This window comes from Pinus tabuliformis, chromosome 4_2, assembly GCF_031772625.1.
Source record: "Pinus tabuliformis cultivar Carrire ecotype Pingquan chromosome 4_2, CPIR1, whole genome shotgun sequence".
Classification (NCBI taxonomy): domain Eukaryota; kingdom Viridiplantae; phylum Streptophyta; class Pinopsida; order Pinales; family Pinaceae; genus Pinus; species Pinus tabuliformis.
This window is the reverse complement of record NC_142304.1, coordinates 173,543,464-173,564,865: the sequence shown is the minus strand read 5'-3', so window position 1 is coordinate 173,564,865 and position 21,402 is coordinate 173,543,464. Positions and strand designations below refer to the sequence as shown.

Sequence of the window (21,402 nt, the reverse complement as noted above, 5' to 3'; positions counted from 1 at the left end):
TAAAACTTGTAGGTCTAACATGTCTTGTTAGAACATTTTTTAATTATTTTGATAAGTTGTAGGTTTCCCTCAAGATTGGATTAAGAGGGAGCCTCCACCAATTTACCAAAAGATAAGTATTGTCTTCTTTGTTTCATATTTGGTTTCCTCTGTTATCAAGATGTATTTGGATTATATGCTAATAACCTTTTATAATTTTTGTGTTAGGAAGGCTTGCTAAATACTCAAGTGTGAAAATTCTATCACTGCAACATCTGATTTAATTTTCCTACTTATTTTCAATAAGTTATTTATGAAATTCCTTCAATAAACATTAAAATAAATTCTGCTGCAGATATCACACCATAATATAGAAACAAACACATGCACAAGAATCAACACATTGACATAGATATTTTGGACAACAGTCCCCGAAAAAACCCAATGTGGGAAAACCAGTGCAATAAGGGAGGATTTTATTATTCAGCAATTCTTCAGTACAACCGGGTGCCAAACTGGCTTACCCAATAGAGAGAAAATATCTCCAGCACTTCTCCTAGTCCCAACGTCAACCTGCTTGACCTCTGCGTAGCTCCCAAACACTCTGCGTCAGCCCTGCGCCTCTTTGCATCACCCACGCAGGCCCTCTAGTGACTGCGTAGTCTCCTGCTGCCTCAGCGTCTGCCTGAAAGGCCCCGCGTTTGCCTCTCCTGCCTTTGTGCTAGTCTTCTGTTGCTGATCCTGACTCTCTGTGTAACAACCCAGCGAAATTAATCCATTTTATAAAGTTTTAAACTTTATAATAAAACCAATTATGAAGAAATTTAAACTATAAGTATGTTAAGTTTATATATACAATTTAAATTTAAAACATATATAAGTTTAAATTTTATAAAATATATAATTTAACCTTATAATATATATATATATATTAAATTACAAAATATGTATTTGAATTTTATAAAGTATATAAATATATATAACTTTGTATAAAGTAAAATGTTATAAAGTATGTATATATAACTTTGTATAAAGTAAAATGTTATAAGTAGAAATGAAACTTTATATATAATGTTATAAAGTATAAATAAAACTTTATATATAAGAATGTATAAAGTATATAAATTAAAACTTTGCAGATATATAAAAATTTTATATGCTATAAGGTTAATAAATAGATCCATGAAATTGCTATGCGATAACCTACCTATGAACCATCATAGTCCATTAATAAAGACGCTCCCGAAGCAGCTGAATACTTATTGCAGAGCGCAGAGGACAGTGAGAAATATCTGAGAGCCTTCAATGCGTGGAAGGCGGTGGCTGCAAGTGGGAGGGCGGCGACTGCCAGGCCAGTGAATAAATAGCAGAGGCCTGAACTGGGAGAAGGGGGGAAAAACCAGAGAAGCATAGATTCATCAGCAGGAAACCCGAGAAGGGACTTATCTGAGGAAGAGCTTTAAGTGATCTGAGTTCTGGGCACGGAGGGACAGAGAGCCTCTGTGGAGACAGAGAGCCTCTCTGGATTGAGTAACCAGGTTGCTCTGTCTGGTTGGGTGGTATTGGCCATCTCGAAATTGGGTCAAAACAGCGACGGCATCACCAGCAGCGGGATCGCCAGTTCAGTAGCAGAATCGGAAATCAGCTAGCAGTTCAGGTATGTGCAGATTACAGTTTTATGCATTATTGTTTTCCAATTTTATGAGTAATTTATATGTTTGCTGTAATTCGAAACATGGGTACTACACTCTGCTCCGTACTTGCTGCATCCTGCTACTCTCCAGACCACTAGTTCGAATTTCTCAGCTAACCCCACTCTAGAAATTGAATTGATTGGTCTCCCTCAGTGTGTCCTCCAACTGACCCTCAAGCCTCTTCTTATACTTTTCTCGTTGGTCCATCAACGACCGAGATTAAGTCCCTAATCAATGGCTAAGATTAGATCTGGCTTGATCCATGACTTTTGGACCATTCTAACTCAGTTTTATATTAATTCACATTAACATTTTATTTTCCCTAAGTTTAGACTTAGGGACTCCATTAGAAATATTAATTATTTTAATATCTTCCAAACTGGTTAGATTCTGCCCAAACCATTTCTGGGTCTTGGAGATCTCATGTGCTTTAGCCTCTCCGCCAATTTTTGTGGATAGAGCACATCTGATGCTACCCCAAATCAACACTCCCTCTTAGCGAGGACTGTGCTCTAGGAATACTCCACACTGAGAATCGCCCTAATCATTTGGCATCATTCCCTGTGCTGATCCTAAGCCTCCCTGCCCAACATCCTCTGCACTGCTGCATCCTGTACTACTGCCCATGGGTCTGCTACTGCCATTGTTGCATCTGTACGACAACTCCCTCTGCATCTTTGTTGTTGGTGGTCATTTTCTCCCAACACTGCATCCACACTACAACTCCCTCTGCATCCGTGTTGCTATCACCCCCATTTCTATTACTAAAACAGGTTCTTTATCATCCCCATCTTTTCCCTGAAGTAATCAAACTTTGTCCTTCCAAGGGCCTTGGTGAGTATGTCTGCCACCTGTTCTCCTGTAGGAGTGTAGCTCAACTGAACAGCTCCTCATTGGATACAGTGTCTGACAAAGTGACATCGGATATCAATATGCTTTGACCGATCATGAAACACTGGGTTCTTAGAGAGCTTGATGCAACTCTTATTATCGCACATGATCCCGGTCGCCTCCATTTTCCTTTGAATAGGTTCACAAGCAGTTTTCTAAGCCATATGGCCTCACACGAAGTTGTGCTCGCCGCCATATATTCTGCCTCAGATGAGCTCAGAGCCACGTACCTTTGTTTCCTATTACACCAGGAAGTCATTCCTGATCTAATGTTGAAACAGTACCCAGAGGTACTTTTTCGATCCACTAAACTTCCTGCTGAATTTGCACAGTAAATCCACTCAATCTGATATCCTTACCCCTGGTGTACAAGAGTCCATAATCGACTGTTCCCTGTAAATACCTGAGAATGTGTTTGGTTGTTGCCCAGTGCGTCCTCTTCAGTTCCACCATGAACTGACTGAGGGTGTTGACAGCGTAGCCAATGTTTGGCCTGGTATTGACCAGATACATCAAGGACCCTATGAGCTGCCTATATATGGTGGGATCAACATCCTTTTCTTATGATATAATCAATCTTCTTCCAGTTGGCGATCATTGGAGTAGCCATTGGTCTACATTCCTCCACCCTGAATCTTTTCAAGATTTTTGTAGCATACCTCCCTTAACCAAGGAAGATCTCTCCCTTCTGCTGCCAAACTTCTAACCATAGGAAGTAATGCATTAGTTCCAAATCCTTCACATCGAATTTTGTGGCTAGATTCTTCTTGCAGTCCCCATTGAGCTTGAATGATCCTGTCAGAAAGAGATCATCCACATACAATACTAAGATTAGTGGCTCATTCTCTATAATCATATAGTAAAGATTTGGATCCGCATCACTCTTAACAAATCCCATCTTCTACAGGTAGCCATCAATTCGACCATACCATGCTCTAGGTGTCTGTTTCAGCCCATACAAGGCTTTCTTCAATCTGCATACATGAGACTTCTTCTCATGTGTCTCAAATCCCTCTGGTTGTTCAATGTATACCTCTTCTTCTATTACCCCTTTCAGAAAAGCCGTTTTGACATCCATCTGATGAATCTCCCACCCCATCTGAGCTACAAGAGATATCACGGTCCTAATAGATGTATAGCTAGCTACCAGAGCGATGATCTCTTCGTAGTCAATTCCTTCCTTTTGAGCATACCCTTTAGCCACAAACCTGGCCTTGTATTTCTCAACATTGTCATCTGCAGCATATTTGATCTTGTAGATCCATCTCGAACCTACTATTGATCTGCCTTGAGGCCTTGGTACTACCTCCCAGACATCGTTCACCATTATGGAGTTGTACTCCTCTACCATCGCATCTAGCCAAACTTGATGTTGAGCTGCCTCTTGGAAACTGGCAGGCTCCCCATCCTGAGCTACTAATGCCTGATATCTATCTGGTTGTTTTCTTTCCCTCTTATTATTTCTTGCCACACCGATGAAGTCCTCTGCATCTCGCAGAATGTGACGAAGTTCCTTACCAGTTCTTCCTTTGCCAGCAGGTGCCTCTGTTAGCTCTTCCTCATCCTGTGAATCTTCCTGATTTGGGGAAGAATTCTTTACTTTTGTTGGTTGAAGAGGTTTAACCAATGGCTCTTCTTTTGACTACTCCTCGAAAGGCATCTCACGAGATTTTTTGAAAGCCCTGTCCTCCATGAACTTTACATCTCGTCGAACCACTACCTTCCTACTCCCTAGAATATAGATTCTGTATGCCTTAGCGTTCTTGCTATATCCCACTAGATATCCCTTTTCCGCAGTTTGATCCAGCTTTTTCCTTAGGCAAGCGGCAATATGCTAAACTCCCCAATATCCTGAAATGACTGACTTCAGGCGTCTTCCTTGTGAAAACTTTCTCTGGAGTAATCTTGCCCAATGCCCGATGAGTCCTGTTCTGAACATAGACAGTTGTGTTGCATGCTTCTGCCCACAGGAATTTTGGCATATCTGGATCATACATCATGGCCTTAGCTGCTTCTACAATAGTCCTGTTCTTCCTATCTACTACTCCGGATTGTACGGAGTTTTTCACTCTCTTCTGATGCCCTCCTTAGCGCAAAAATCAATGAATTCCTTATCGACATACTCTCCTCCATTATCTGAGCGGAAAAATTTTATTTTCTTCCCAGTCAAATTCTCCACCAGAGCCTTGAACTCTTTGAATTGACAGAAAACCTCATCCTTGGCTTTCTAAAAATAAATCCAAGTTTTCCTTGAGTGGTCATCAATGAAGGTAAGGAAATACTTGGCACCACTAAGAGCTTTGGTGGACATAGGTCTGCAGATATCTGAGTGTATCAATCCTAGTACACTCTTGGCCCTGTGTTTACTCCTAGGAAATGTTGCCTTGGCATACTTTCCTAGAGCAAATCCTTTGCATACATCATCTCGTTCCATACTAAGATCCGGAACTCCTGTTATAGTGCTCTTGAGAATTCCTAGAGCCCCATGGTGCAAATGTCACATTCTTCTGTGCCATAGTTCGTTCAAGTCCTTGTCTCCATGATTGCCTATTAGTGCCATTGGTGATTCTAGTTGTAATCTGTACAATCTGTTACTTTTGATCCCGATCTACACTTTATTTTTCCAGCTTGGTTGTTTGACGTATAGCTTCTCCTTGATGAAGTAGATGTCATAGCCCTTGCCTTGAAGTTGCAACACGGAAAGTAAGTTCATCCCCAATCTTTCGGAAGATATTTGTACTATAAAAAATTTGTGGATGACTTCTCTCGCAAAACATGGATCTATTTCTTGAAGAAGAAGGACGAAGTGTTCAAATGGTTCCGCTCTTTCAAAGCCTTGGTCGAAAATCAAACAGGGAAGAAGATCAAAATATTGAGGACCAATCATGGAACTGAATATGAGTCATAAATTCAATGACTATTGTAGAGACGTTGGCATTAAGAGGGAAACCACTATTGCATATATTCCCGAGCAAAATGGTGTTGCCGAAAGGAAGAATCAATCAATCATAGAAGCTACCCATGTTATGCTTCATGACCAAGGCCTACCAAAGTTCTTATGGGGAGAAGTTGCCAACACCGATGTGTATGTTCAAAATAGTTGACCACATCAAGCATTGGACTTCAAGGCACCTGAAGAAGTTTCCACCATTTTCTCATTTTAGAATTTTTGGTTGTCCTGTATATTTTCATGTGCCGGGAGAAAAGAAACAAGCTAGATGCAGCTAGGAAGAAAGGAACGTTTGTGGGCTATAATGAAACTTCAAAGGCATATAGAATCTATGTGCCTAGTCAAAGAGAAGTGGAAATAAGTCATGATGTTACCTTCGATGAAGATTCTGCTCTTGGGAAAGTCTGAGATCTTCTTATCCCTAGAAAGGACAATGAATATGCAGGAAAGCAGGATGAATCTTCGACAAAAGATCCGATGCCCGATGTTGAAGGTCCGATGGATCCCATTGATCCACCTCCTAGTGAGCCCTCTACTTCAAGAAAAATACCTTTGTGGCTCAAAGATACTCTTGAAGACGCTAAGAGACATGTTGCACCAAGGGGGACGTTTCGTGAAAGCATGAAGCCAAACAGGTACCAAGGGTACTTAGCTGCTATGAGTACCATAGTTAAATCTAAACCATGTACATTCGAAGAAGCCATGAAGCACCAAGTTTGGAAGGATGCGATGAACAAGGAATATGAGTCGACCATGAAGAATGATGTCTAGGATGTGGTTCCTAGACCCAAGGACAAGTCAGTGGTCACTTCAAAATGGCTTTACAAAATCAAACATGGAGCTAATGGGAGTGTTGAAAAGTTCAAGGCTGGGTTCGTTGCTCGTGGCTTCTCTCAAAAGGAAGGAGTGGACTATGATGAGATATTTGCACTGGTTGCCCGATATACCACTATCTGTTTAATTATAGGTTGCCTCCCAAGGATGGAACCTTCACCAAAGCCATTTTGAAATGAAAAGGAAGGTTGGTCTCCCTCAGTGTGTCCTCCAACTGACCCTCAAGCCTCTTCTTATACTTTTCTCGTTGGTCCATCAACGACCGAGATTAAGTGCCTAATCAATGGCTAAGATTAGATCTGGCTTGATCCATGACTTTTGGACCATTCTAACTCAGTTTTATATTAATTCACATTAACATTTTATTTTCCCTAAGTTTAGACTTAGGGACTCCATTAGAAATATTAATTATTTTAATATCTTCCATTTGGTGAAGGTTCCATCCTTGGGAGGCAACCTATTAATTAAACAGATAGTGGTATATCGGGCAACCAGTGCAAATATCTCATCATAGTCCACTCCTTCCTTTTGAGAGAAGCCACGAGCAACGAACCCAGCCTTGAACTTTTCAACACTCCCATTAGCTCCATGTTTGATTTTGTAAAGCCATTTTGAAGTGACCACTGACTTGTCCTTGGGTCTAGGAACCACATCCGAGACATCATTCTTCATGATCGACTCATATTCCTCGTTCATCGCATCCTTCCAAACTTGGTGCTTCATGGCTTCTTCGAATGTACATGGCTTAGATTGAACTATGGTACTCATAGCAGCTAAGTACCCTTGGTACCTGTTTGGCTTCTTGCTTTCACGAAATGTCCCCATTGGTGCAACATGTCTCTCAGCATCTTCAAGAGTATCTTTGAGCCACAAAGGTATTTTTCTTGAAGTAGAGGGCTCACTAGGAGGTGGATCAATGGGATCCATCGGACCTTCAACATCGGCATCGGATCTTTTGTCGAAGATTCATCCTGCTTCCTGCATATTCATTGTCCTTTCTAGGGATAAGAAGATCTCAGACTTTCCCAAGAGCAGAATCTTCATCGAAAGTGACATCATGACTTATTTCCACTTCTCTTTGACCAGGCACATAGATTCTATATGCCTTTGAAGTTTCATTATAGCCCACAAACGTTCCTTTCTTCCTAGCTGCATCTAGCTTGTTTCTTTCTCCCGGCACATGAAAATATACAGGACAACCAAAAATTCTAAAATGAGAAAATGGTGAAACTTCTTCAGGTGCCTTGAAGTCCAATGCTTGATGTGGTCAACTATTTTGAACATACACATCGGTGTTGGCAACTTCTCCCCATAAGAACTTGGTAGGCCTTGGTCATGAAGCATAACATGGGTAGCTTCTATGATTGATTGATTCTTCCTTTCGGCAACACCATTTTGCTCGGAATTATGCAATAGTGGTTTCCCTCTTAATGCCAACGTCTCTACAATAGTCATTGAATTTATGACTCATATTCAGTTCCATGATTGGTCCTCAATATTTTGATCTTCTTCCCTGTTTGATTTTCGACCAAGGCTTTGAAAGAGCGGAACCATTTGAACACTTCGTCCTTCTTCTTCAAGAAATAGATCCATGTTTTGCGAGAGAAGTCATCTGCGTTTGTTTTTATGTTCTATTTGCATTTACTGTCAATGTGATTAATGGTTCATGTGATTGCTACTGGAAATTATTGGCACTTTTTTTGGGTTGCTAAAGGAACATTGAAGTAAATTGTGCTAAGCATAGAACATACCATTGTTATCTAAAATTAACACAGATGCTTGGGAGGACATCTGGATGACCCGTGTGTTGATATCTAGATCACGAAGATGGAAGGTGGCATTGGTCTTGGAGCTTTGACCTTGGATATGCACCTAGATCCCTGGGTTGATGGTTAGTTAGTAAGCTTGATGGTACCTAGACTGGCTGAAAACTTTAGTCCATTTGAGTCCCACCCGGATAGATAACCCTAGTTGGGTATCTAGTCTGAGGCACTGAATGTGCCAGAACTCTTCGTATTTCATTTTGGAGATCATCCATGTAACTCTATAGATATAGGTAATTATGAATACCTCCCTAGTTAAGAGGGAGTGTTGAAGAATGTAACTAGTGTCAGTCTTCATAATTGTACTTAAGTTATAATGAAATTTATTTATCAAAAGAAAGAAAAAGAAATTTTATTATTAAAGAAATTGACTTATTAAAGCATGGGTTTCATGCTTGGGTCAATTGTTTTTAGGTCAAAGTCTCCATTGAAGACTTCTAAGGTTTATGTCAAGTGTCCTTGTCCATGTCATATTGTAAATAACCCTTCTTGGGATTTATTTGTCAAAAATGAAATCTATTTGATTCTAAAATAGGTCAATTAGGCCTCCTCCACCAAGTTGGCCTCAAACTAGACAAGTCGGCCAAAACTAGGCAATAGAATCACTATATAAAGGCAGCAACTTGACCTCATTTGTCACTCACACACAACAAGTTCGATCTGCAACTTCCAGGGCCTCATAAAGTGTGAATTTCAAGGAAGAAGAGGAAGAAGAATAGCGAAGGAGAAGGAGGTCTCTCACAAGCATAAGAAGTCAAAATTCTCTCTTTCTTTTTCCCACATGTATGAAGCTGTGAAGTTGCTAGAGGGGCTGAAATTTTGCAGTTGTTGGGGAGGCCGAAATTCTGAAGCTGTTGGTGAAGCTCGACCAAAATTTCTGGGTTGAAGCTGCAGGACAAGAAGATACCATTGAAGGTTGTTGTATCTCATTGAAAGGCTAACTTTGTGGAGGAGGAAGGTTTGTTGGTTAAGGTCTTGGTTGTCTCACTGTCATATGAATCTACTGAAGGAAAAGTTATTGACTGGGTTTTCCCCTATATAGGGGTTTTTCCTTGACTATGCACCTACATCTGGTGTCCTTGATCTTCGTGTTTTGGTTTTGGTGTAATTGCTTGATGAACTAAGATAAAAGAACATAAGAAAGATAATAATAACTCAAAGAAATCACAATTAATTATCAACAAGAGAAAATATTTCTGCCTTTCCAATTTTCTAACAGGGCCAAGTGCATCTTCTTCCCAAGGAGGTCGAGTACCAAGAGTGAGGTGATCGAATTCTAAAGAAATTTGGTGAAGGCCACATGTACAAAATTAAAAATGAAATCCTTTTCCTATTAGATCAAATACCAAGACTAGAGGGCCAAGTCCATTTCTTCAAGGCCAAATTAATTTATTTAGCAACCAAAAATCGAGTTTCCAAGGGGATCATAATGGCACTTATTCATGAGATCACATTACCAAGAATTCATTATCAACAGAGATCAAATTGAATTTTGATGCCAAGATTAGAAGAAGACATTCAAATTTCAATATATTGAGGCTTGTTACCCACCATCTGTGGGTAGTGTATATAGGAGAAAATTTTTCTACTAGATGGTCCTCAGCTGGTAGCCTGCAACCACCAGGCAGCTCAATGTGCCATTGTCTCTGCCACCTGACCTAGCCATGTGGTCCCTCGACCACTTGTCATGATTATATGTTTGAAGGTGGGCCTCCCAACCCCAAAGGTATGAATTTTCATTGGTTTGGTTGAGTAATTTTGTTTACTTTTCATGGGCACTTTTGGGCATGGATTGGTCGGGGGATTCGACAAAAAGAGTGGGTTAGGTCTGTATTCTTGTCTCCACTGCCCAATTCGGTGGTTACCCTTGTATCCTAGTCCTGTGGGATCCCCTTTACTACCCATTGGCTTTAGGGTTCGTACTACATGGGAAACCTCGATTTTGGTTGTGTGGTCCCGCTTCTTGACACCACCTACATCACTTCCCTTCCACTCATTTTGGCCTCATTCATCTATTTTCCCATCTGGATCAACATGTCTCTATTGGGTCCACATAGGGTCACCCTCCCTTTCCCCTTGTCCACACCTTGGGTCGGGCCTGAAACGATGCCCCGGAGGTTGGTGCAGCTAAAAAGAAAAGAAAAGCATAACTTGACCACTCTCAACAGGAAATGTACCACAAAATGCAAAAGATGGCCGAGACATACAAATTTAGCACGTGGGAAAAATTCAAACATGAGCTCTAGCCTGTACCCATGGCCATCACCCTGGTTCCTATGGGTCCTAAATGAGCCCCCTCCATCATTAAGGAACCCATGATTGTCCCAACCCCTAGTGAGCAATGAACTACCTCACCTTAAGGGGGTATCCACTGCTACATATTGCACATAATACTCTCATCCCTTGGAGTCTCAAGCAGTTATGAAGAAAAAGCAGTCAAAGGAAAAGGGCATATGAAGAAAGGTGGAAAAACAAAGGCCGGGGTAACTCATGTACAACGATTTTCTCCCTCCCACACTCATATACCCAGGTGTGGGTTTCTCCTATTACAGATGCCCTTGTACCATGACATGTGGTCTAAATAATTCCCTTGATCCCCACTTCGCTCCATTATTATATCCTCTACCACTTACCATTTGAGGGATGTACCATGGACATGTCACCCCCTTTAGAGGTTGAAACCACCTAATACGGTCCTTGGTTAACCCCCTATTGAGCTTGGAGACACTTGTACATGCCAAAGTCCACTATGAAAGGGCATTCCACAATAAAGTGCCCCATTGATCCCATGACTTGTAAGCTCTTTCACTTGATTACTCTAATGATTTATTGTATTGGAAGGCAAGGGGACACATTGTATCTTATGCAAGATTGCAGGTGGGTCTCCATTTGGGGCTTGGTCTCCCTATACGAGGTCCTAGCCCTCCATTGGGCCACATTGGCACTTGTAAGGTGAGCACTGAGAGGCATGGGCCTCCACCATAGCTGAGCATACTTCATGGATCCCTAACACCATTCGTTGATTTCTCGTATTCCACCTTTTGGATGAGGATGATGCACCTGGTTCACCATGCACAGCTGGCTCCACACATGCATCATTCACTTGGCAGATATTCCAAAGTCCAGATGATGTCTCTCGCGACAGAGGGAGGGCTTATATCATCATCCTAGCCCTTACAGATGGTCAACAGGCATTTTCGATCCACTTGGAGACCCATGAGGATGTCCTTGTGCTCCCCTGCACCCACTTGGGAGCACCACAGGTTCTTGCCTGGAAAACAAGGGGCCAACCCCTTGTCCACTATGTTTGGAGTCCAGTTTTTCATCATGGCACCCCTTGGACTTCATTAGGCCTCCTTAGAGGCCCAATCACTCATTTTGTTCATCATTCAACCCTCTTGAGAGGCTTCTTATTGTATTATTGAGCTATTTGGTGGGCTTGTCACCAAAAGTATTGTTATTATGCACATTATTTTATTTTAGGGACTCAATTAGGCCAATTTAGCTAAATCGAATTCATTGGAGAGTGTATAAATAGAAGTGAGATTATTCATTTTCATCATGATCACTTGGATTGAGTTCTTATCTCTTGTGAGATTTTCGCTATCCCTTTTGGAGGAGTATTTTGGATGTAATGTATGAATTTTGATGTTTGGATATCACTCTCTTGTCTTGGAGCTTCATTATTGGCATAATCTTGGTGATTGGATATACTCTTTGCACATGTAAGTAATCTTTTCATGTCTATTCTTGTTATTTGCTTTAATACATTGATGTTGCTGGGATTTTCGCTATACTAGATCTGAAATTTACTACTTTTCTTATGCAAAATTATGGAAATTTAAACTTTTATAGAGTTACATCATCTCATGTATCATGTGTGAAAGGGTGAATGTTCCTAGAGATTGTTTCTATTAAACATATCTTGATAAGTCATCAATTATTGCAAATTGAAGTATAAATTCTTCTAGCAACTGCTCTCATGCCCTAATTGCCATGCGAAGTTGTCTAGGAGGCTCCTTGATTGGGTGTAGTTCCTCTAAATCACAAATTTCATCTTGACTCCATCTTCTCCAAAGGATTAGGCATTGATCGTTCCATAGCTTATCACTTTCAAAGAGAATTCCCCTCACCTTCCCCTCTTTTTCTAGGTCTAGCCCAAATTTCACGAGATTCCGATGGTGAGATCTTGAGATATTTCAAGCCCTAGCTCGAAGATCGATTCTTGGGCTTGGTTTCCCATTGGCTAGTAACCTCATTGGGATCATAACACTAAATTATTAAAGCAAGATTCCTTTTTTGATCCTCTTCCTTTCCCCAATTAGGTCAAGTACATCCTTGATTGATCAATTCCATTCCTGACCTATTTTCATGTCCACTTGGCCCTTCGTGATCCTGCAACTCGTTGACTCCAATTCCATAAAGATCACTTAGAAGTCAAGCATCCATTAGGCCTTTTGAGACTAGGGACTACCTTGACAAGGCATACTCTCACACTCTATCCTCAAAGACCCTCTTAGCCCTTCCTAGAAAGCCCATCACCTTGCTTCTAAAGCAAGCAACCCAATTAGTTGAGTCTCTCTAGTGAATAGGCCTAGGAATCACTTCTTTATCTTATCATTGACCATATATTCTCGTGATTCTTCATATACTGGGACTCCTCCCATCGGTGAAAGTCCATAAAGAGTAGGGAGCCTTAATTGAGGTGACAATGGGCTATTGCTCCATTGTTTCCTTTGACCTAGTAGTTGCTCTATAGCCCCTGCTAGTTTGAGCGATAACAAGGACGAAATCATTTTTGCACTAGGAGGATTGAATTTAATTCAAGCTCCATATCTCATTGAATCATCTTTAAAGGGTTGAGATCATTATTAAGATTTCTGTGTGCCAAAGGGAGGTTCGATTTGGTGGCCGAAATTGTCATTAAAGGAGGCTGAATTCTCTCATTTAATTCTCCAAAGTGTGTTCGGACTTACTAGTGCTAGGAGGAGATCAATTGTTGTCATCAAGAGAGGACGAGTCAGTGATTTATAACAAGTTCCAACACTGGAGGACCAAGTAGTTTATGCATTGAAGACATCAGTTTCAGAGGGTTTAAGGTTGGCCAAATTTTGTGAACCAATATACACCAATCCGATGTGCATCTACAGTTGTTCCAGAATTGACGATTTCCTTTGGATCAAATTCATAATCCTGTAGCAGCGTGGGAAATCAATGACACTGAATTATCTTTGTATCTGATCAGATTTTATCATCATTTGGACCATCTTCTACGTTGATGCAAGCCCAAATAAATTTGATCTTGCTAACCTACAATACTAGTCGACCATCTCTGCTTAAGGTGCTTCCTTCAACCCCGCAAATCAGCTTACTGGGATATAATTCCCTTTAAAAATACAATCAGAGGAGTCGAAAGAGTTACACGAAAACCACCGAGTTCAAGTCCCAATCATATATATAGCCCCAGGGTGCAAGCCAACTCATTTACAGTCTCGATGCTTTTATTTATTTTGTCATTCTATGCCTTTCATTTGTTATTAAATAGCCCCCAAAGGCAATAACTCGCTATATATATATATATATATATATGCCACAAATATGAGCGTAGTCCCCTTCTCTCTATCTCTCTCCCTTAAACCACCGAGTTCAAGTCCCAGTCATATATATAGCCCCAGGGTGCAAGCCAACTCATTTATAGTCTCGACGCTTTTATTTCTTTTGTCATTCTATGCCTTTCCTTTCTTATTAAATAGCCCCCGAAGGCAATAACTACTATATATATATATCTATGTGTGTGCCACAAATATGAGCGTAGTCCCCTTCTCTCTATCTTTCTCTCTTAAACCGCCGAGTTCAAGTCCCAGTCATATATATAGCCCTAGGGTACAAGCCAACTCATTTACAGTCTCAATGCTTTTATTTCTTTTGTCATTCTATGCCTTTCCTTTCTTATTAAATAGCCCCCGAAGGAAATAACTCACTATATATATATATATATATATATATATATATATATGTGCCACAAATATGAGCGTAGTTCCCTTCTCTCTATCTTTCTCTCTCTCGCTCGTTCAAAGGTATTAGAGCCCCAGAGCCAAGCTTGCCCAACACTGACTCTATATATATAAATTACCTAGAGCTTGGATCTTTATTATAAATTCTTCTGGGCATTTGCTTCTGGGAAATTTTTCCTAGGCATGGCCCACTCCACGTTATCTCCTTTCCCCTTTAATTATTGGCTCTCACCCTAGTCTAGCCACGCGAGCCCATTGATCAACTCTTTTGTTCTCTTCCGCTATATTAACTGGAAGTCTCGTTTCCTGAGATTTTGAGTACTCCAAACCCACCTGCCCCTTGTTGCTACACCACTCTTCTATTATACTTCTGGGCATAGTTTTAAAAACTGACCGACTTGAACTGGAAACTAGTCAAACCAACCAATTCATTGGGCGACTGGGTCAAACCGAAAAAAACTTAGTTGAAGGGTCCATTTTACCCAAATTTCACAAAAATCGGCCCTAACTGGCTAGTTTAGGACAGAACCAGTCGGTTTATGGTCAAAGCAGTTGGTTCCGTCCTAAACCAACCGGTTCATTGCCAAGTCCATGTCGGACCCACACGGCGTGGTTTAGGAAGCTTTCCGAGTGTTTTGTAGGGAAAATAAGGGGTTTTCCTTCCAAAAACACCCTCTCCAAGCCTTCAAAAGGAGCTCACCCCTCTCATTTGCCTCACACATCTCATTTGGAGTTTTTGTGAGTTTGATTGGGAGCTTGGATAGTGTTGAGTTTTCGCTGGTGTAGTCGTCTTGGAGACTTGGAGTTGGAGTTGGAGCTATTTTGGAGATAGTTTGGAGTTGTCAATAAAGTTGGCATCTTCAAGAGGAGGCTAAGGAAGCTAATGTGCATTTCCAGAAGGATTTTCACTTGAAAATTCCCTCATTTCACTGTTGTCCATGTATTAAATATTTTTATGTGTTCTATGCTATCATTTTGTAGGCTACAATGTGCATTTTTTTTCCTAAATTTTTCTTTGGTTTTCCATTTTTCCTAGCTGCAATTTTTTTTAAATGGCAGATTTCTTTGCAAATTTTAATTATTTCAAGCCAACATGGCTCCAAAAGCCAAGGACAATGCATGGGCTCATTGTGATGTGATTGATGGAAAAATGATATGAAAATTTTGCAATAAACTTATTGAAGGTGGGGGTATTCTCAAATTGAAACAACACTTGGCTGGGATAAGAAGCCAAGTAAAGCCATATGAAGCACCAAATGAAGTGTTAGGTTCTATTAGGGCAGAATACCTTTCCAAGTTTGAAAAGTTTGAGGAGAATAAGGCTAGGGAGAAGGCCATCCAAGATGAAATTTCAAGGAAGAGGGAACTATTACAAGCCATGAAAGAGAGTGGGTATGATGATTATGAGATTCAAGACTCCTCTTCTATCCCTTCCACCAATGACCCCTTTCACTATGTTCCTCCTACTCTTGGCCAACAATCTAAAGGAACAAAGAGAACAAACATCCAGAGTTATTGTTGGAAATACTGGGGGGGGTGAATCAGTATTCCTTAGCAATTAGCACTTTTAAATCTTTTCAGAGCATTAGTTAATCTTCAATTATTATTAATGTTTATTCAGTAACAACAGTAAACAATAGAACACAATAGGCACAAGAATTTTAGGTGGAAACCCCCCTCTAGGTCAAAAACCACCAAACGTTTTCTAATAAACTCTTTAATCTTCAGCCCCAACCGAAATGAAAGTAACAACTTCCTAGAATTCTAGAAAAGCATTCTTCTCCAGCACCCACTAGAAAGATGCCCCAACGCCCTGGTTTCTTCAGTAGTTAATTGAATGGATGCCCCAACATTCTAGACCAACCTACCACCCTGAAGTGTTCACAGGCTCCAACCTGTAGGTGACTTCACACACCTGCGTAGCACCTCCTTGCCACCCTATAATGATTAGAAGTGAGACAAGAGTGTGGACTCCCGTACCAGGGACAATGATCCACGATACAATATGATTTACAATGATTTTCTTGTACTTGAACAAACACCAAATCACACTATGACCTGCAACCCAACCATGACATCATCCCAACAGTGACTCCTATACCTCCCAACAATGCCTCTTCGACTCTAGGCAGATTAACTTTTTTACAATAATGACTCTTTCAATGATGACTCTTTTACAAATTTACAATGATGACTCTTTTACAGCACTGGCTTTTTGACAAGACCTGACACTTGACTCGACATTGCTTCTTGGATCACTTGCAGTTGCTGAGGTACTGTTATGCTTGCTTCAAGTAATGGTACTTTGGCACTGCATGTCCTTCTAGTATGTGTCCAAGTTGTTCTAAAGTGTCATCCTTCCTGCACATGCATTAACAAGCAAGACCCAAACAAATACAAAACAATATACTTACGTTGTCCTGCAAAAACATATGTCAGAGATGATACTCAAAATTCAAATGCAAACACTAATCATACATACCTTGCTGTAACAGACTTACCCTTGACTGTTGATGTGTGGTCCTTACTGCAGTGATCCTTGAATGCATACATTTTCTTGCCTTCTAGGAGCTCAATATTGAATTTGTTGCATCTCTATAATTTTGGGTCTCCAAGGTCTGAAATTTCGTCCTGTGGTAGCCCTCTGAGTCCTCTTTCCAACCCCACAAGTCTGATCGAGATTGGATTCTTCAAGAAAGAGTTATGCCCAATCTCCCACGATGACTTGATTATAGATTGGTTCAGTAGAGTGAACTTGTACGAAGTGCCACATGTCACTGTTTCAACCTTCAGCCCTGAAAACGATACCCAACAAACTATAGTCCGTCCTCTTTCTGTCACTATTTACAAAATTTGAATCCAATGCTCAGAGAGAAAGTTATGACAATTTTCCCAAGGTCACCTGTTTGACATGGAATTCGAGAGCCTGCAAAAACCCTAACTTCCTCAGATCATATCTCTGAAAATATAGCGAACCAAGATCTAAAATTCGGTCACGAGGTTCATCAAGATTTCGGCTCAAATGGGTTTTAATTTCAGCTTCTGAAGCTTCGTAGAAAAAACGTTATAGCGAAAATTCCATGATGACCTGTTTGAAGCAACAAAATCCTAGAATCCAAGGCTCTAAACTTGCTTCAAAACAAACCTTCAAACTTGATCATAATTTTGTGCCCTAACCAGACCTCAATGAAACCTTAAACTCCCAGCAATAGATCCTGCGTTAGAAGCTCATGAGGACCGAAAAATTACAACAGTCTTCTCACAAGATAGTTCGTTGAAAAGTACTTTCATGAGGATATGAGGGTCACAATTTGTAAAAATGACTTGAGTTGAGAGGGGCTTCAACAAGTGAACATTGAAGCGCTTTTATGAGCTTAAAACATTATTAATTATTGACTATTCAATGACCACAACCAATAATGAGTGCCATGCCACAACCCCATGGGGTTTTAGCCCACTAACTAGGGTTACTAACTTCAAACACAAATATCTCTCAAACCATGAAGAATTTCGTGGCGTGCCATATATCAATGGAAAAATCTTGATGAGTAGAATCCATCTAGAGGATCCTTGACTTAGAATAGAAAGAGTTCTCAAGTCAAATGCCCATGCAATATCGGGGTAGCCCCTGGTGCTGCTTGGGTTGACATCAATGACAACCACTGATCAATAGTTATTTCTCATCCTCTGCCACCATTGCCTATGCTAATCCCACTTCCTCCCAACCAAGTCGTCAACCCGCTTTGGATCAACATTGGAAAAAACAATGCAAAGAAACTTCTTATCAATACATTGTTAGATGGTGGTATGATGTAGATATCCCATTTAATGTTGCTCGCTCACCTTATTACCAAGCTATGTGGGACTTTGTTATATCTGTAGGAAGGGCTTCAAAGGTCCTACTATGCATGACTTGAGGGGAGCTCTTTTGCAAAAAGAGATTTCTTCCATTGATGAGTATTTGGCTGAGTATAGAGAGTCATGGCTCAAAACAGGTTGTTCCATCATATCAGATGAATGGACCGATGGAAATAACCGCACTATCATTAATTTCCTTGTTTCTTGCCCTCAAGGAACCATGTTTTTGAGATCAATTGATGCATTTGAAAAGGTTAAGGATACAACCCTTCTATTTGAGTTTTTGGATGAGATTGTTCAGGAAGTGGGGGAGCAGAATGTGTGCAAGTCATCACAAATAATGCCTCAAACTATGTTCTTGCTGGAAAGATGCTTGAGTCCAAATATAAGACCATATTTTGGACTCCATGTGCTGTACATTGCATAGACCTCATGCTTGAGGACATAGGCAAAGTGAAGTGGGTAAAAAACACTGTAGAGCATGCCATGTGCATTACAAAATTCATTTACAACCACTCATGGGTATTGAGCCTAATGAGGAAAAAACATTGGGGCAAAGAGCTTATTAGGCTTGCAATTACGAGACTTGTAACTCGCTTCCTCACGTTGCAATGTCTCAATTCTCGACAAAAACACATGTAGAAAATGTTTTCTTCTGATGATTGGACTGAATCCCGGTGGGCTCATAGACAAGATGGCAAAGACACCATAAAGAAATTTTTTGACAATTATTTTGGGAAAAGTTCTGCAAAGCTTGTGAAAATTACCGAGCCCCTTGTTAAGGTGCTAAGGATGGTGGATGCAAAAATTGTCCATGGGCTACATTTGTGAGGCTATGGATCAGGCAAAGGAGCAAATATGGGCAGCTTACAAGGATAGATCAGCTAAATATGGTCGTATATGGGAGATCATTGATAACATATGGAACAATCAACTTCGTCATCCTATACATGCAGCTGGGTATTTTTTGAACCCAAAGTATCATTATAAAGCTCGGCTAGGAGATCTGCAGGATGGGGAGGTTACAGCTGGATTGATTGATTGCTTGGAGCGCATGGTCCCTATCGATGCATATCAGTTGGAAATACATAAACAACTTACTCTTTTCAGTATGCCAGTTGTTACCTTTGGAAAAAACTTAACAAAGATGTGGATCAACCATGTAAGAAATTCCAATTTGTTTTTCTTTTCAAGTTAAATTGTTTACAAATTTACAATTGAAACTATCTATAAATACTTGTAATTTGTAAATAAATAATGAAATGAACTAAGTTACTAATTAATGTTTTTCTCTTTGCACCGCATTGGTGGTAGTCATTTGGCGGCCAATGTCTGAGCCATTGGTTAGAATCTAATCTGGGTCGTTGATTACTCAACTGGAGGATTATAAGAAGGACTTCGACGAGCATTTGGAAGAAACATCGGCAGATACTCGGTTACCCGAGTAAGATCGATTTTCTCACTGGTCGAAGTTCGGCAAGAGAAAATCGAATCGAAGGGAGAGTTGCAGGTGAGAAGGAGAAAGGGTATCAGCATCAGTCGAGAGTGCAGGAGAAGAATACGCAGAGCAGAGGAAGGATAGTGCAAAGGTTGTGACGCAGAAGAGGGACAGTGCAAAGGTTGTGACGTTGGGACTATGCAGTCCCTACGCAGAAGATGACGCAGTGAGACATAAAGGGGGCAGTAGATCCTCTCATGGATCAGAATCTCGCCGAGAAGTGTGAGGAAATTGTCTGTAAAAATTTTCACAGAGATTCCTCTTTTATTTTGTTGGTTGTATCTTGTACATGAGATTTTCGCTAAAGATTAATAAAGAAACCCTCAATGCTACACCGGTTTTGCCAGATTGGGTTTTTCCGAGGACAATTGTCCAAAAATAACTGTATCATCATGATTATACTTGTGCTAGTATTTTTCTTTGCATTCACTTTCCACAGTATTTTAATTGTGAGGGCTGCAATAGAATTTATTTCGATATTTGTTGTAGAACCACTATGAATAACTTATTTCTGAATTAATAAGTAGAAAAAATAATATCAGTCACTGTAGTTGGATTTCTATTTAGAAATTTTCACATGGTATCAGAGTTGAGTCAAGCAGGAGTGCAGACCAGAAAAGCCAGTGTTGAAGAGGAGGGAGTTCGAAATTACTGCATACGCAGAAAATCGAATCCCAAGAGGAATTACACAGTCTAGTCTAGGAGGCCAAAATTTTCATAAGAAAATCTCTCTCTGAGAGAGCCGACAAAGAGAAAGATTTCTGGATTGAAGTTTGCCAGTGATAGGTAGCAGCGGAGAAGCTTCAGCGCAGAGCAGTCTTCAAGAGAAGACGTAGTTTTTTCCTGCAGTAGTTGCTGGGGTAGGATAGCGTCAGAGATCGATAGGAAAATAGCACAAAGATGGAAAATCAAGATGTCTCCAAATTATCTTCCAAATTTGAAGAAGAATTCACATGCTTGGAAAGTTCAACGTCAGCAAATCTTTGGTACATTGATAGCAGGGCTTCAGCCCATATGACCAGTGTTTTTAAAACCGGAACCGGTCTAACCGGGACTGGTTTGGTCTAAACGAACCGGTTTTTAAAAAATACATTAAATAATTAATTTTTAATGAAACAAAACTATTTTTAAGATGTAAAACCATGATTCCAAGCCAATAGAGACAAAATATGCAAAGTTTGCTCATTTATATACCATGCAAAGGTGAATATATCAAAATGGCACCGAGTGCAATACATATCATCGACAAAATAGCAAAATACATAAGAAATGAGGCTCTAAATGGCCTATAAAGTCCAAAAACAATGCTGCAAGCTATGAGGCCATTGGCCTACTACAAGTCTACAGTGTACACATGATCAATCATCAAGTCCATCACCACTACTAGACACAGGATCATCATCAGGAGCTACATAGACATCATCTGGTTCAGAGTCTGAGGATGCCTCTGCCTCATCTGCAACATCAGTATCAATGCCACCAATGACAATAGAAGTGGACCTAATGGAAGCACGAGTTTGTCGACCTGCACGATGGCCTTCTCCCTAGCCTTATCCTCATAAAATTTTTCAAGCTTGGCAATGTATTCTGCCCTAATAGGACCTAACAGTTCTTTTGGTGCATCACATGGCTTTACTTGGCCTCTTACCCCAGCCAAGTGTTGTTTCAACCTAAGAATACCCCCACCTCCAATAGATTTATGGCATAATTTGCATATCATTTTTCCCTCAATTACATCACAATGAACCCATGCACTGTCCTTTCCTTTTGGAGCCATGTTTGCTTGAAATAATAACAATTTGCAAATAAATCTGCCATTTAAAAAAAAAAATTGCAGCTAAGGAACATGGAAAACCAATGA

General features: G+C 40.4%; 1 protein-coding gene across 4 annotated transcripts in view; it reads right to left on the bottom strand.

Annotated features, from left to right (window-relative positions):
- Nucleotides 1-638: 638 nt before the first annotated feature.
- Nucleotides 639-21,402, bottom strand: part of LOC149168732 (uncharacterized) — a 391,641-nt gene continuing 370,877 nt past the window's right edge. For all 4 annotated transcript variants that reach the window (XM_089428395.1, XM_089428396.1, XM_089428393.1 and 1 more), the window contains exon 12: nt 639-728. In XM_089428395.1, the coding sequence (XP_089284521.1) occupies nt 654-728 (75 nt within the window). In that variant the 3' untranslated portion in view covers nt 639-653. The remainder of the gene's footprint in view (nt 729-21,402) is intronic.